Source organism: Cibotium barometz, chromosome 59 (genome assembly GCF_041138505.1).
Source record: "Cibotium barometz isolate CiBa-2024 chromosome 59, ASM4113850v1, whole genome shotgun sequence".
Lineage (NCBI taxonomy): Eukaryota > Viridiplantae > Streptophyta > Polypodiopsida > Cyatheales > Cibotiaceae > Cibotium > Cibotium barometz.
In genome coordinates, this window is record NC_141104.1 from 29662060 (window position 1) to 29676957 (window position 14898).

The following is a 14898-nucleotide window of genomic DNA, read 5'->3' on the forward strand; positions in this document are numbered from 1 at the left end:
TAAAAATACACGCTATTTGGAGGCTTCTTTTGCATTTTTGTGGGCATCTCCTCCAATAATTTTGGTAGGCATTTTGTAGCCTAGCACAGGGGAACTCGAGAGAAACTGAACATTTAAAGAAAGCTCTTGTAACCGGTTGCCTAGAACCAGGAAACTGACAGAGGGTTCAAGCCTGTGTTGAGCAGAGAAAAAAAGTATTTTTCAGCTCAAATCTCCAGCATAACCAGCGCAATTGCAAAAGGGTTCTCTGGTTCTGACTATGCCGATCTGGCGCAGCAAAAAATCTGAGCACAATCGTCGCCTGTGTGAGCATATTGAAGTGTTTTCTATCGACGGGGTATGCTGTATCCTCTACAGAACAAATTAGTCTCTAATCCTTGGGCAATCAAAGACTTCTATTACAGTTTTCTCTTGCGCATCTACGGGCTGTCCCACACCACAAAATCAGCGCGACTGCCGCCCGCTACCAACTTTCCTCCTCCATTTTAGGAGGGAAAGTTTTTTAAATTTATCTTGGTTGTATTGTCTTCCAAGGTCTAAGGCTTAAATCATTCAAACACAATCTTTGTGAGTACCACATTAATGCCTCATTTATCATCCTAAGTGGAAAATGCATTCATTGCCTAGAGACAATCTCATTTTGTAACATGATCTCAGTATGTAAAGAGCACATCATATCCTTCCGAGTGAAGAGAGTACATCATGCCTAGGTTCATTCACATTCCAACCAAGGCACAACTCAGAGCATCCAAATATTCTCATAAAATTAAAAAGGAAAGGACCCTACCCCACTACTACCACCTCGCACAATCCCTTAAATTATCAAAACTTATGTGTACTCAAATGCATCTATTTGGCAAAGGTCAATTCTGAATTTGTTGTGTGTGGTTATCACTTTGTGTGCATTTGGATAGAGTGTCTATTGTTACACCTCTTTGTGTGAGAGATCATACCATTGTACACCCTCTTACTTGAGCGAATGGTCTCATCATCATCTTTAACTATGTTGATACGAGCCACAAGTGTGGAGTTGTTTTTCTCCTCTGGGCATTCTAGTGCAATGTGCCCCTCCTTGTGACATTTGTAACACTTGACAACATGATTCTTCAGCTTGCCATTTGAGGGTTTATTATTATTATCTTTTTGAATATCTCCTTTGGCTACATCTTTACCCTTATACATCCTGGATTTATCAAAATTTCTCAAAGGAAAAGATGGTTTAGAAGACTTTACATAAGAAATTTCCTATATTCTAGAATCTCTAGAAGTAAAAGTTTTGCATTCAAAATTGAGAGCAAGATCTATAGCAGAATTGAGATTATGAGAATGAAACATATTAACATCTGCCCTATTAGTAGGCTTGAGACCGAATATAAATTTTCCTATTTGCTCTCATTCTTTGACCTTCTCGATCACTTGAACCTACAGATTATCCCAAAATTTATTGATGTAAGCTTGGACATTCTCTTTCTCCACTTGGTGTAAAGTATCCCATCATTGAGACGATCTTTAGCCTTGTATTGCGAAGGAAGAAAATGCATTTTTAAATCTTATGAAATTCCTTCCATAAACTTCCATTAACCTACTACATGGAATTCCTTCCATGTTTTAGGTCGATGCTTGCCCTATTAAAGCATTCCACCATAAAGCAGCACTTTCAAATGATTGTAAGCACATATTAATTTTCCTTTTTCAAAGAAAATTCACCTGAAAAATAATGATCCAGCTGACTAAGCCATAAAATAAGCACTCGAGCATCTTTCTTTCCATCATAGTTCTGAAAAGTGAATGCCTTTCGGCTAATCCATGAGTCTTTTTGAGAACTCTAAGCACTCATTTTAGCCTTAACAGTGCACCTAACATGATCACTTTCCTCTTCATCACAGAATTAAAAAAAACACATTTACGCTTAGAGTGCTTAATACGACGCTCTCATGCCTAGAATCACGTTTATTTACTATTTTCTCTTGAAGTGCGACAGTTTGCTCTTGTATAGTGGGTTGTGCGGGTCAATTGGCCATTGCAAATAAAAATATAAATTTATAATACGGATGAATAAAATAAAGACAAAAAAGTTAGCTCTTGATACACCTTGAACCATGTTGAATTTGGGTTTGAAATTTATCAAAAGGTTGATCTCTTAGCACCGTCCTTTACTCCAATTCCGAATGAGTTCCGAGCATGGTCAAGATTCTAAAGTTTTTAGTTGACTTCATCAAGATTTTAAGCCACTTTGAATTTGTAGAGCATTAAGAATCTCGTTGAAAGCTTAAATTTGATGAAGAAGAAAAAAAAGCTTATGTAAATTATAAGGTTTTTTTAATTAAAAACTTATAAGGTTATAAGATTTAAACCTTAAAGGTTAATCTTTAAGCTTTTAAGCTTAAAGGTTTTAACTTTTTCTTCCCATGGCTTTGGTGGAAACACACACACACACACACATACATAGATTCGCCTATGCCTGATTCTACCTGAAATCGTTCGTGCCCGATTTGTGATAGAGGGAGGAGAAAAAATAAGCTTTAATTTTTTTAAAGCTTAAAAATCAAGCTTAATTAATCTTTAATTAAAAGATTAATTAGCATGTGAAAAAGGACTCTCTTTTTCCTCAAAAGTGACTTGAGAGCAAACAACTGCCACACCCACTATAGGTTTCTGACACTGCCATTGGTTTAGCAATCCGAGAGTTGAGCCCATGCCTCCTTCTCTTGCCGATTCCATCCGTAAGATCAGATTATGGAGAGATTAAGAATTGGAAAAAACCATTTTTCATAAAGAAGGGTGGCTTTTGGCTTATGTAGAGTGGTTTTCCAGCTTCTTTTACCTTGTGGCCTTTGTCCTTTGGATAAAAGCTTGCAACTCTTCAAACCTTTGATTATTTACATGCCATTGCCTCTAAAAATACAAAAAGTGTGCTTTTCCTTACAATGCACTCTCTTATGCTCAAAATCGAGTGTCCATAAATTGAGGCTAGGGTAAAGCATATAATGCTTTACAAAAATATTAAAGTTTGAATGTTCAAGTAGCTTGATAAATCTAAGCTTCTAAATTAAATCAAAATGTGCACAAGCTAGCACAAACATATACAAAGCTTGTTTCCAAAAAAATGTGTGCCATGAAATAATAATGTGCGCATCTTCCTCAATCTTTTGAATCCTCTTCACTTATAAAATATCCAAAAATAAATTGGTAAACAAATATTCCATAGGTATACAAACCATCACCACACACATATTTGCCAAGCGTAAGTAACCCAAGAATTACCCTTCCATACAAACCAACTGTACCAAACATTGGAGGCCCCAAAAATACGTCAATATACACCAAAATAATTCATATTTACAATGGCATCACCATGATATTAACATAATTTGGCATGACGTATAAATAATCCAAGCATCCCCGAATTATCTAAGAGGATAGAATAATATTTTTAAGAGAGCTTAAAATACATTCTCATAACAAAAATATCAGATAAATATGCTAAATAAAAGGGGGGCGTAAAAGGGATCAAATGGGGCTGGAGATAATCATTCCAACACCTCCTCTTCTCAGCTCTAGCACGTGTGGTCTGACTCCCATACGGGTAAGGAGCTGATCAATAGTATCTTGAGGAAGAGGTTTGGTGAAGAGATCGACTAGGTTGTACCAAGAGGGATAATATGATGTCGTTAAAGCCACCAACTCATGAACAAAGTGAAAATGAACCTCGATGTGCTTGGTCCTACCATGAAAAGATGAAGTACGTGCAATTGCTAAGGAACTCTGGCTATCTGTACAAATGCAAATGGAGTCATTCGAAAGAACATCAAGATTACTCAACATCTGCATCAACCATAACACCTCACAACAAGTATCCAAAAGAAATGAGACTCGAACCTAAATTGAACCAAAAATCCAAGTGGACCGCTTGGTATCCTGATCACCAGCCCAATCAGCGTCAGAGTATTCAACAACCTCAATGCCTCCTTTGAAAGAGAGTCCATAGTCTAGGGTACCATATAAGTATCAAAGAACCATGAGAGTAGCCTGCTGCCTTGAAAGAGAGTCCATAGTCTAGGGTACCATATAAGTATCAAAGAACCATGAGAGTAGCCTGCGGCCAATGAGAATGTCAAGGGGTGGAACAGAACTGAATAATAATACTGACACTGTAAGAAATGTCAAGCTAGTGAAGATGAGCGAAGAGAGAAAAAACTGTCCAAATAGTGGTGTATCTGGTTGTAGGGCCAAAAGTTTCCTCATAGTCAATACCCTTAATTAGAAAATACCCCTTTGCAACCAATCTAGCTTTATGTTTGTCTAGAGAACCATTGGCATTAAACTTGGTTTTAAAGACCCACTTGACCTGCCTATGCAAAGGCCAGTCCACAAGCTCTCATGTACCATTCCTTTCAATGAAATCAAACTTGATCTCCATGGCTGCTTGCCACTCAGAGCAAGAGCCTATTTAGCTATAGTAGACTCATATGATTGCACCACTTTACTCATCAAGGTGAGGTTACAAGAATGACGAAGCTGCTGTAATCTATATGCCCATGTCAAAGGTGTTGTTGAGGAGTCAGCAGGCTGATGAAAATCAAATATCTAAGAGATAAGAGTCATGAACATTGGCTTCTAGCCACCATCATGGAAGCTTGGGGGCAATCCTCCGTTGCACAGATGCAGTAGGAGTAGGTGCAACTGAGGGTAGATAAACTTGGGATATGGCTGGAGGAGCTGAGGGGGGCAGGGGTGCCAACGAGGAAGAAGAGGAAGAAGAAGGAGGGGGGTGGGGGTGTTGCTAGCAACAAGGAAGAAGAGGAAGAAGTAGGAGGATAAGGAACCTCTATGGTAAGCTCGAGGGAATCATGGGACGAGGGTTCAACAAAGTGAACATTGTGGGAAATCACAAAGGACTTTGTCTTTGGATCCCATAATCTGTAAGCTATAACCAACGACGAATGTGCAGTCCCTAGATTTGGGATCAAATTTGGACCTAGAAGAATCAGGGATATGAGCATAGGCATCATAGTCGAAAACCATGAGATGTGAAACTGAAGGTTTATGCCGTGTAAAAACCTATTCCAGTGTCATATTAGCAGCCGCCTTTGTGGGAGAACGGTTGATGACGTAGACAGCAGTGGTCACTGCTTCTCCCCAGAAAGAGGGAGGAACTAATCAAGGTAGTTGGTCCCATTTAGGATGAAGCTTTTATATTATAAAGATTTTATGGTATAAAGCTTTAAGCTTTTAAGCTAGCAAGGAGGAGTATGGAAAAAGTGACGCGGCCAGTAATATTTCCCTTTGGATCTACGTATTTATGGATACTTAAAGGTGTGTGCATGCATTAGTGATTCATGTATGTGATTCTTGGATTGATCTTTTAGTTTACTTTAAATAGAAAAAATCACTAAATTAATACTAAAATAGTTCATTTCAATTTGACAAAGAATGGAAGCTGAATCTTCTAGTCATGGTGGCGACTAAATACCAAAAGAGGCCACCGCTCACCCTACCTTGAGATTCAGCTAACGAGCTTTTTAACTGCAACAACTTAAGTATACGCTATTGGAGCTGGAATTACTACGGTGGCTGATGAAGAGATGACAGTCGGTGTAGAAGCCATGGAATCCTCCTCTTGAATTTACAGCAGAAAGGTTACAACTAGGTACCTAGGGACTACCCACTCCTCCCTAGATGCTAGATGAGGTGAAACAAAGATGTAAAATTGTACTCATTTTGGAGATCAAGGCACATTGGTGAAGATGGGAGGAGCCAACCCGATGTGTGATAAAGTAAGAGAGGGAGAGACTAATGGAGAAAGTGCAATGTGCTACCACTAGTTCGAGGTAGTCCAGGGTATGGGATGTTGCAAACTTTTTTTTACGTTAAACGGGATGGAGGGAGGAAGGGCTTGAAAAAAGAAAACACCAGCTGTGATAATCTTCTTATAGAGTTTATTGTTGGAAAATGTAGCAATGAAGTAGAAAGCTAGCAAATAAAAAAATTGCATGACCTGTTGGAGATACACTACACAAAGATAGAGACATATGATGACAACCCCAAGATAGAGGAATTTAACATCTAGCCAAAATGGAGAAAGAGTTCTCAGCAATCTAGGAATATGGGTAGATTGTAATTGGGTATTGCCAACACTTATGTTGGACCGATAGTACATACCAATGAAAAGAATGCACACCCTAGTAGAGTTTGTAGTAGAACAAAAAAAGGATTCTCATGTTTGCTATAACTTCCCTTTGTTTGAGCCTGTAAGTAAGATTTAACAACATAGAGAGCCAATGACAATATCTCATACTGTGGATAAGAACATGGAGAAGGATATCTAGCCATTATAGCATCATGCAAATTTATGAAGTTAATTGTGGTACTCCTCAACCACAAGAAAGAAGTTGTGGAGAATTATGACAAGAAATTATATGCTTCAAAATGAATAGGGGTTTCGAAGAAGAACAAATCATGTTTACTATCATCGTTTTCATAATGCATAATCCCCTTTTGTGTTAAGATCTTGTTATCTCCTTGCTCTTGTATATGTGTGTGAGAGGGAGAGTGAGTTGAGAGGAGGTGTTTGCTTGCTCTTAGTACATGTGCAGTGCAAGCTGTAAAATTTGCTTGACCAGCACACAAACACTAGAGAAAGATCTCAAGCTAGCATGGTATATACAATAACCACCAAAGAAACCTATCTTGCTAGGAAATTCATGCTAGTTATGTTCTTAAGAAAACATGATATTAGGATGTTTCTTATGTACATATTCCCAAACAATTCTCCATTTGTCAGAGGAACACAGACCCTGTACATTTTATGATACACATTTTATAGGTGCATTCATCATGATGAACAGGAGAAAAAATATGGTTAAGTAACCATCATATCTATATCACCTTGCAAAGCCTGAATGCCACCTTTCACAAGATAATACGAGAGCATACAAACATCTATCTCTGCAGAGGTGGATGCAGTACAAAAAGACGAAGCATGAGTCTACATAGAGGAAGGATCAGACCAATGGACGGAGGTGTATTGATGCTATGCACATCTAGAGCAGCTTTGTCCTTAGAAGGTATGTTTTTTTGCACTACTACTTGTTGTGCTTGTTAGGGGACTAATTCTACCTGTAGTAGAGAGTGAGAGAGGTGTGTCCCCTGTAAGGAGGTGTAGCAAACCTCTTGTTGACAGTAAGAGGGAGTCTTGTAAGATTGGAGCTAGGTGAAGCTTGAAGGTCATGGAGATCTTGGGCTTGGAAGGAAGGTGAGTATCCCCACGACGGTTGTTGTCCATTTCCTTTCCTGCTTGAACAAGAGAGAGTTGAAGGGGTAGAAACGGGCTATAACAGTATTCTAATGAGGAAGCACACCCACCAAGCCAACACATAAAAAATAAGTGTTGTGCCTACATGCAAGCTACTAAAGATATCACATCCATTCCCTCTCCTCAAATTATTGCTTTTGGGCAATCTCATTCATACTTTGGTTCAACAAAGAAGTTTGATGTGTCATATTATGAAATTTCTTGCATAATGTAAAGTGTAAGAGCTTAAGGGGACATACACCTTATTTTAACTAACACCTTACTCTTATGAGACTTGGTGAAACCACTCTTCTACCCACATGCCCGATAAATAGGCATGTGGAATGGAGAGTTCTTTTTGCATGATGTCCCTAGTTTGGTGTGCAAGCTAACATGCATAGATGGTACCAAGCATCATCAAATTAGAGGATGGATGCTCAAAAGCACTATTTCAAGGGTTGTCTTTATTAAAAAACAAGAGATTATAAGCATTTTATGAAAAAACTCATATCTTTAAATAAAGGCAATGTCATATTATAGTTGGGACTTTCTAAATGTAGCAAAAGGGAAAAATTATATTGAATGGCTATTTTTTTGAACCCAATGATAGAAGTCCTTTTTTGCATTCCCAAATCAAGGCTATAACATTTGTTATAATTATTTTCACGTTAATGCACAATCTTGATTTTGTTAGAGAGTTGCATAGGCATTAAAGTTTTTTGCAAAGTTGCAGAGCCACTTCTTAATACTAGTGTGCTGTGAGACTAAAGACCCAATATGGTCTCTTCCACTGAAAGAAGAGATCCATATGGCTCTCTAATAAAGTTTTAGGAGCGAAAATAGCCACGAAAAGCAGCCAAACATTTTGGCTTATTTTACACGCGATTTCAAGTGCACATAACTTAGACAGTTTATGTATTTGCCCTTAAATTTAGGACGGGAGAGGAGATGGATAGGGAGCCTATTAGCATGTGCAAGGGAGATATTCCCCTTTTTTAAGAGAGTTTTTTTTCGGAGTTAGTAAATCCACGAGGGAGATCTTCCCCTTTTTTTAAAAAGAGATGTCTCCCATTTTTTAGAGTGCATAAATCCACTTAGTAGCTCTTCCCATTGCCAAAGGCAGTGTTGCCTTTTGATGGGCACCCTTGCCCGTCAAATTTGACAGAAAAGCGATGAGTGTGCAAGTATTTGAGCATTTACATGTAATTTGTAACGGCTAAGAAATATGTGTACAAGTTTTTTGAGTCCAAGTCCAAAATACCCAAAAATGTTCAAAACCCCAGTCAAAAATCAAGCGTGGGATCTTGTTTTTTAAAAAGCAAGTGGAGACAAAAGTGTGACGTGCCCTAAATCCTAAAGAACGAGGGAGAAATTATTCGGTGTGGGGGGTAGTAGCCCTAGGTTGCGTCTCAAGAGATCAAATGGATAAAGGCCAGATTATAAAATGCCACTTAAAATTGAGAAAAATCAATCACATGTTATGATGATTTGGCTACCGAAATATTGTGAAACGGTTGTGGCCAGAAGCCTTCTTTTTGTGTGTGTTTTTTTTCCCGTCCTCGGAAAAGCACAGCACAGTGTAGCTCGTCTTCTGTCTCTCTCATCAACAAAAGGTTTTCTTCTTATACGTTAACGCCGAAGCTCATCTTATCATCATCTGCAAGGTTTCTCTCAATGTGCTTTCAGAGCTGTTCACCAGCCAGGCCATCATCAACAAGGTTTTCGTGCAGTGCTCATTTCTTCACAGAGATCGTTATCAGGATGTTCTCGCTCTCAAATTGTTCTCACAGGAAGGTTTTTCTTTCAGAGGTCGTCTTCTTCATAGAGCGTTTCCTCTCATACAGCTCTCAAACGGTAAAAATTCTATTTGAAGCTTCACAGCCAGTGATGTGGATCGCTAAATCTCTGTGTACTATAGTGCCATATCTGACCTGAATCGGCCTTCTTTGGAGAGCTCCAACGTCAAATCGTGCAGGCTTTCTGTGCTCAGAGTCTTCTGAAGAAGTTCAAAACCATGAAAATGGATGCCTGTTGGCGTTTGAACTGGTTATTTACCACGGACATGCCATGGCCGAATCTCATCTCCCTTGCAGACACTTAGCCATGCTTCTTTCTGCTGTTTTCTAATAGAAATCTTCATTTTAGAGGTCTCCAACAAGTGTGCCTTGCTGTCTGTATTGAATGACGCTTAAACAGGGCTTGTTCGCTTCTCAGAGTCAGGCTTTGCAGTAAACAATTGCATTAAAGGTTTTCTTTGACATCCAAGATTGAAGTAGTTTTCTCTAGCCACAAGGCTCAAAGTGGTCCTTTCCTTCTTCTGACAAAGAAGTTGCCGCATGCTGTAAAAGAATGCTGAAAAAAGAATCTACAGAAAACATTGAATCAAAGGACACTCGCACATGTCAATAAGGTCTTTGGCAATGCTGGCAATTGCGTCGGCTTCTTCAGTGCAGCAGCTACACAGAGTTGCAAATGCCTCCATCTTTGGACAGTTGAATGGAACCCAGGATTTGCAGAGGTTGCTCACTCGCAGAGGAACGGCACAATCTGCATCATTCTTGAGAGATTCATTTCATTACAGTTGCAAGGCATCCAATGATGAGCTTGGCACAACTGAAGCCACCATAGCTTCTGCTGCAGGAGAGTCTATGCAAGAACAGGCGTTCAATGGTAATTTTCTCAACTGTAACTTAGTCAGTTTCTCGCATAAGGTTAACTCCTAGCTTATAGCTTTCTCTTGGAGTTGGTTCCACTGTAATGAAATTGATTCTCTTAGAAGAGAAGATCTACGTCATGCAAGAGAGAGGGAGAGGGAGAGGGAAGAAGAGAGACTAAACTTCTAGGTAATAAACATGAGAGGCTGATTAATAAAATGAACCAAAGCATGAAGGTGTGACCTCAAATAACGTAGACCTCTAGAGCACTTAACTGAATTCAGAATTTCAATGACTCCTACATCTGCTACTATAACCCTAATGTACTGGCAGCACTAATACACAATAGTAGCCTAGTATAGACAATACAATGAGTGAAGCATTGTTCTGACAATTCTCCTCTCCAGGAGAATGTGGTTGTGATGATGAGTAACTTAACCGGTACAGCTGTTCCCCCTCTTGAGAGTCAAGTTTTCCTCTTATATCAGTAGATGTTTGCACAGAATCTGTCTTTGGGTAGGATTTTGGTGAAGATATCTGCCAGATTGTCGTGTGCAAGACAATAGATCAATTGAACCTCTCAAGCCTCCATTTTGTATTCGTGTAGTGGTATTTTATGTCAATGTGCTTGGTCCGTGCATTATCGATAGAGTTCCTTGTCAATGGAATTCACCATTGGATATCACAACCAATCTGGATAAAATTCTTGATATGATAATGCAATGGTGGTTTGCTTTGTACTTACCCAAGGGATGCTGCCATTACCTAGTGTAAAGGAATAACCTATAGTAGTTATCCAGTCAATGCTACCTGTCCAATCACACTGTGTAAAGCCTTGGTAATGTAGTGTAACATTGATGTACATTGTATTCAGTACAGTAGGCTTGGCTTATGTCAGGTCATGTGGTCATCATGTAGACGAGGCTGCTCACAAGTCTCTTGTGTAGAATGGCATCCACATTTTTATCTATAGGATACGCATTCAAATTTGGACCTGACTCAAACTTTCCATTCTTTTCCTATGCATCGATTTTCATGAAGGGAATCATCTCCACTAATACCTTCCAAAACTTTGTTAAATAGGTAGAGATGAATTCCTCTTCATTCTACTTAAACCAATCCATCTTTTTGCATATGTTGTTCGTCAAATTGAGAGGCAAAAATTGTGCATAAAACTTGCTTTTGAATTTAGCCCATGTGGCAATGGTGTTGCCGGAAAGCTTCTCGTCCAACCACCAATGTGCAAAAGTCCCTTTCAAATACATGCCAATATGTCTAAGCTTGATCGTTCAGTGAACTCTCCCTCATGAAAGGCAATCTCAACTAAGAGATGAAAAATAAAGCTTTGGTGGAGTCATACTCGCCATGGTAGTTCTCGAATTTTATGGATTTGTCTCCTACCTTGAACTCTTTGGTTCTCTTGCTGTGGTGCACATCCTCCTCATTAATGACGGCTCTCCTCTTGCCTTTATCTGCACAAGGAACATAATGCTTCGGTTCCTTCCTTGTAGGGGCCGAATCATTAGTCAGTTCCCTGTGATGTGTACGCTGAAGTGAAGAGCCATACGTGTGAGATAGGGTACCATGTGTGTGAAAATGGTATTTTTCCCAGGCCTAAAAGGGGATTTTATGTGATTTCATTTGGTTTTTGTCTCTTGCTGTTGGTCGACAGTCCCAGTTCTGGGCTGACTAGCAACCCACCCCATATATATACACATCGTTTCTTATTCGGCGGCGGACACATATCATATTCGACATCATTACTCTGGATCTTCTGCTGCTGCTGCCGGCCTACCTCTGCAGTAGCCTGGATCTTCATCATATTAGCGTTTTTCTATTGCAGCATATCTTGGGACAGCAGCCCACTCTCTGCTCCATTAGCTCCAATGTTTTTCTCCTACAGCACTCCATTAGCTCCAACTTTTTTCTTCTACAGCACTGGGTGAACCACCTCCCAATGGCTTGAGCTTGGTGTGGAGTAGCATCATTATCAACTGATTGGCATGGTCTCTATCAAGAAAAAAAAAGATGATTTGGCAAGGGTGGTTGGTCTAATTTCATGTATGTTCTCCTATTAAGAAAGATTCACACACACACACACACACACACACACACACACACACACACACGCGTATATGTATGTATAGCAGATCACATCTGCTTTTTTTCTTCATTCAGCACACTCAGGACAGTAGCCCACTCTTTGCTCCATCACTTCAACGTTTTCCACCATCGACTTGGGACAGAAGCCGACTCTCTGCTCCATCATCCTCCATCGACTTGGGATAGCAGCCCTCTCTGCTCATCTTCATTCGACATCATTGGGACAGCAGCCCTCTCTTCTTCATCATCATCACATCGTTGGGATAGCAGCCCTCTCTGCTCATCAGCTCACATCATCACATCGTTGGGATAGCAGCCCTCTCTGCTCATCAGCTCACATCATGGGGACAGCAGCCCTCTCTGCTCATTCGACACCACTCGGGATGGCAGCCCTCACTGCTCTTCACCACCCCTTAGGTATTGCAACACCCTCGTCACCACCACAGGTATTGCAGCACCCTCATCACTAGAGCTTGCACGTCTCAGGTACCGCAGCACCCCTGTCACCAGAGCTTGCACCACTTTCTCGGAGTGCCTTTGCATCCACTGCCGTGAGCCTTCGACACCGACTACCTCATAGAGTGCCTTCACCTTGCATCGATGTGAGCCTTCGTCACCGACTGTGCTTCAGCTCGGACCTCGTCTTTGCTTCTTCGCCGGTCTTCTACTCAGAGTCTCCTCTTGTACATGATTTCATTCACCATCATACATACACTCATTCACCCATTTCATGCTGTGTTGATTTGCTTTGATCTCTTGTACATCTGGTCCTTTCGTCCTTATGCCCTCACATGGTATCAAAGCTATTGTGAGCAAAGGGTTTGAAGACCTCGAGAGCACACAACATGGATCATCTACCCATGATTCCGGAGGACCAACCTTTCTCACCAGATGTTGATTCTCCTTACTTTGATCTTGACCACAAAGGGAATGGGACTTCTTACTCAATGGAGAACCTTGGTCTTACATTGGGAGACGATCAGCCCATCTACAATTGCTCACCCTCTACACCTTTGCCTTCATGATCTTCCTCTTTGAACTTATTAGACTTCGCTTCCAAAGGGGGATACATTCCTTCTGTCAGCGTGTCAGTGTGGGACCCTAGTATCCTTCATCTACTCTCATGGTCCCCTTTTGGCCTGAGAGAGGGTGTGTGAAAATGGTATTTTTCCCAGCCCTAAAAGGGGATTTTATGTGACTTTATTTGGTTTTTGTCTCTTGCTGTTGGCCGACAGTCCTAGTTCTGGGCCGATGAGCAGCCCACCCCATATATATACACATCGTTTCCTATTCAGCAGACACACATCATATTTGACATCATTACTCTGGATCTTTTGTAGCTGTTGCCGGCCTACCTCTGCAGCTTACCCTTCTATCATGCCATTTGTGGAAGCTGGAACACTTAGTTGAGCTCTTGTGAGCCTTATCTTGGAGATTTTAGGCCGTAGGCTGTTCCATGCTGCGCCACACTGCCGCCCAGCCTTACGGCCCATGTTGATGCTCACCAAATGCAAGAGGCATGGCAATAGCTCTTCTAAGCTTGGCACAAAGGGTGGAGAAGAAGTTGGAGTCCATTTGCAAGAGTTTCTTGGTGATTTCGTGGCTATGGTGAACTCCCAAAAACGAGAGAATAAAATCTTCAAAAATAGAGGCATTCAAGGAATTTCCTTCAACAAGATCAATCAATGGTGGTTCTAAACACTCTTTGGTAAGTGGCTATTCAAAATTTTCCATGAATCAAAGCTTCCATTGTAATCAAGGGCAAGTTTGGGGATTCCATGTGTGGAAAGCCCTAAATTACAAAAATTAGGGTTTCTTACATGGTTAATTAGCTCATTGGTATTGTCTACATGCCAAAAATGGGAGTATATAGCAAACTATTTGCTCTCATTTGCCATTGAGCCACATGTGGGATGCCTTTTTGAAGAGTTTGATGATCAAGGCAAGCATTCATGCCCTTATGATGAATCTATGGCTTACCATTCTCCATTGGGATGCCATTGATCATTAGAGAAGGGAATCTTCATCAAATGAATGGTATTATGCATGCACATGAATGCAATGGATGTGATTCTATGCATTGGAAGAGTTATGGAACCCATGAATGAGCTATTGGTATCAATTTTGCATTGATATGACACATATTCTCATATCTTTGAGCATTGCAAAGGGTATTGGATGCCATTGAGCCACTTATAGCCATCTCAATGCTATGAGGAGTCACATGGAGTGTGGGCATGCATATGAGAATGTGGATTGAGCTATTGATCTTGCTTACCCTCACATGCTATTGTTGTGGTGATTGGAGTTGAGTGGTTTTGTTGGATGGAGAGAAGATTCTTGGGATTTTATTGAAAAGCATGAGTCCATGCTCTTTGGTTGTAATGAATGAGTTGTAAAAAGGGCATGAGTCATGCCATGTGATTGTAAGTAATCTTCCTTGCTTTTACATTCAAGCAAAGCACACTATCATATCACAATTGTTCTCATAACTTTCCATTCTTAGCATCTAGTATGTTGTGAGGTACCTCGGACATTGGAGAAGAGGCCCGAGGGGAGCATGGCTTGAATCCACCGTGCCGTGAGTGCCATGGGAAAGCGGTACGGTGGCGGATTAGGTACTTGGTGGGAAAGACACGGCCCCAACTTGTGCCTAGAATCGGACTAGGTACGAGGGTGGGAAGAGCTTGGCTAGGAGATTAGCAAGCTTCGACGCGCTTCATCAAAGACATTGGTACATGTATTGCAGTGATCCACTTGGGTTATGCATGGATTTGATGCCTATTGGTTGAGGCAAACATTGGAGCAAGGTGTTATGCAGTTTATGCAAGATGCCAATGAGTGTTG

The 14898-nt window shown here is 40.6% G+C and overlaps 1 protein-coding gene across 11 annotated transcripts in view; it reads left to right on the forward strand.

Moving 5' to 3' along the window:
- Positions 1-8672: 8672 nt before the first annotated feature.
- Positions 8673-14898, forward strand: part of LOC147605689 (uncharacterized) — a 123965-nt gene continuing 117739 nt past the window's right edge. For 4 of the 11 annotated variants that reach the window (XM_086793506.1, XM_086793515.1, XM_086793516.1 and 1 more), the window contains exon 1: positions 8673-9964. In XM_086793506.1, coding sequence (XP_086649632.1) covers positions 9694-9964 — 271 coding nt within the window. In that variant the 5' untranslated portion in view covers positions 8673-9693. The remainder of the gene's footprint in view (positions 9965-14898) is intronic. The other 7 variants (XM_086793510.1, XM_086793514.1, XM_086793508.1 and 4 more) reach the window with 4 other exon arrangements.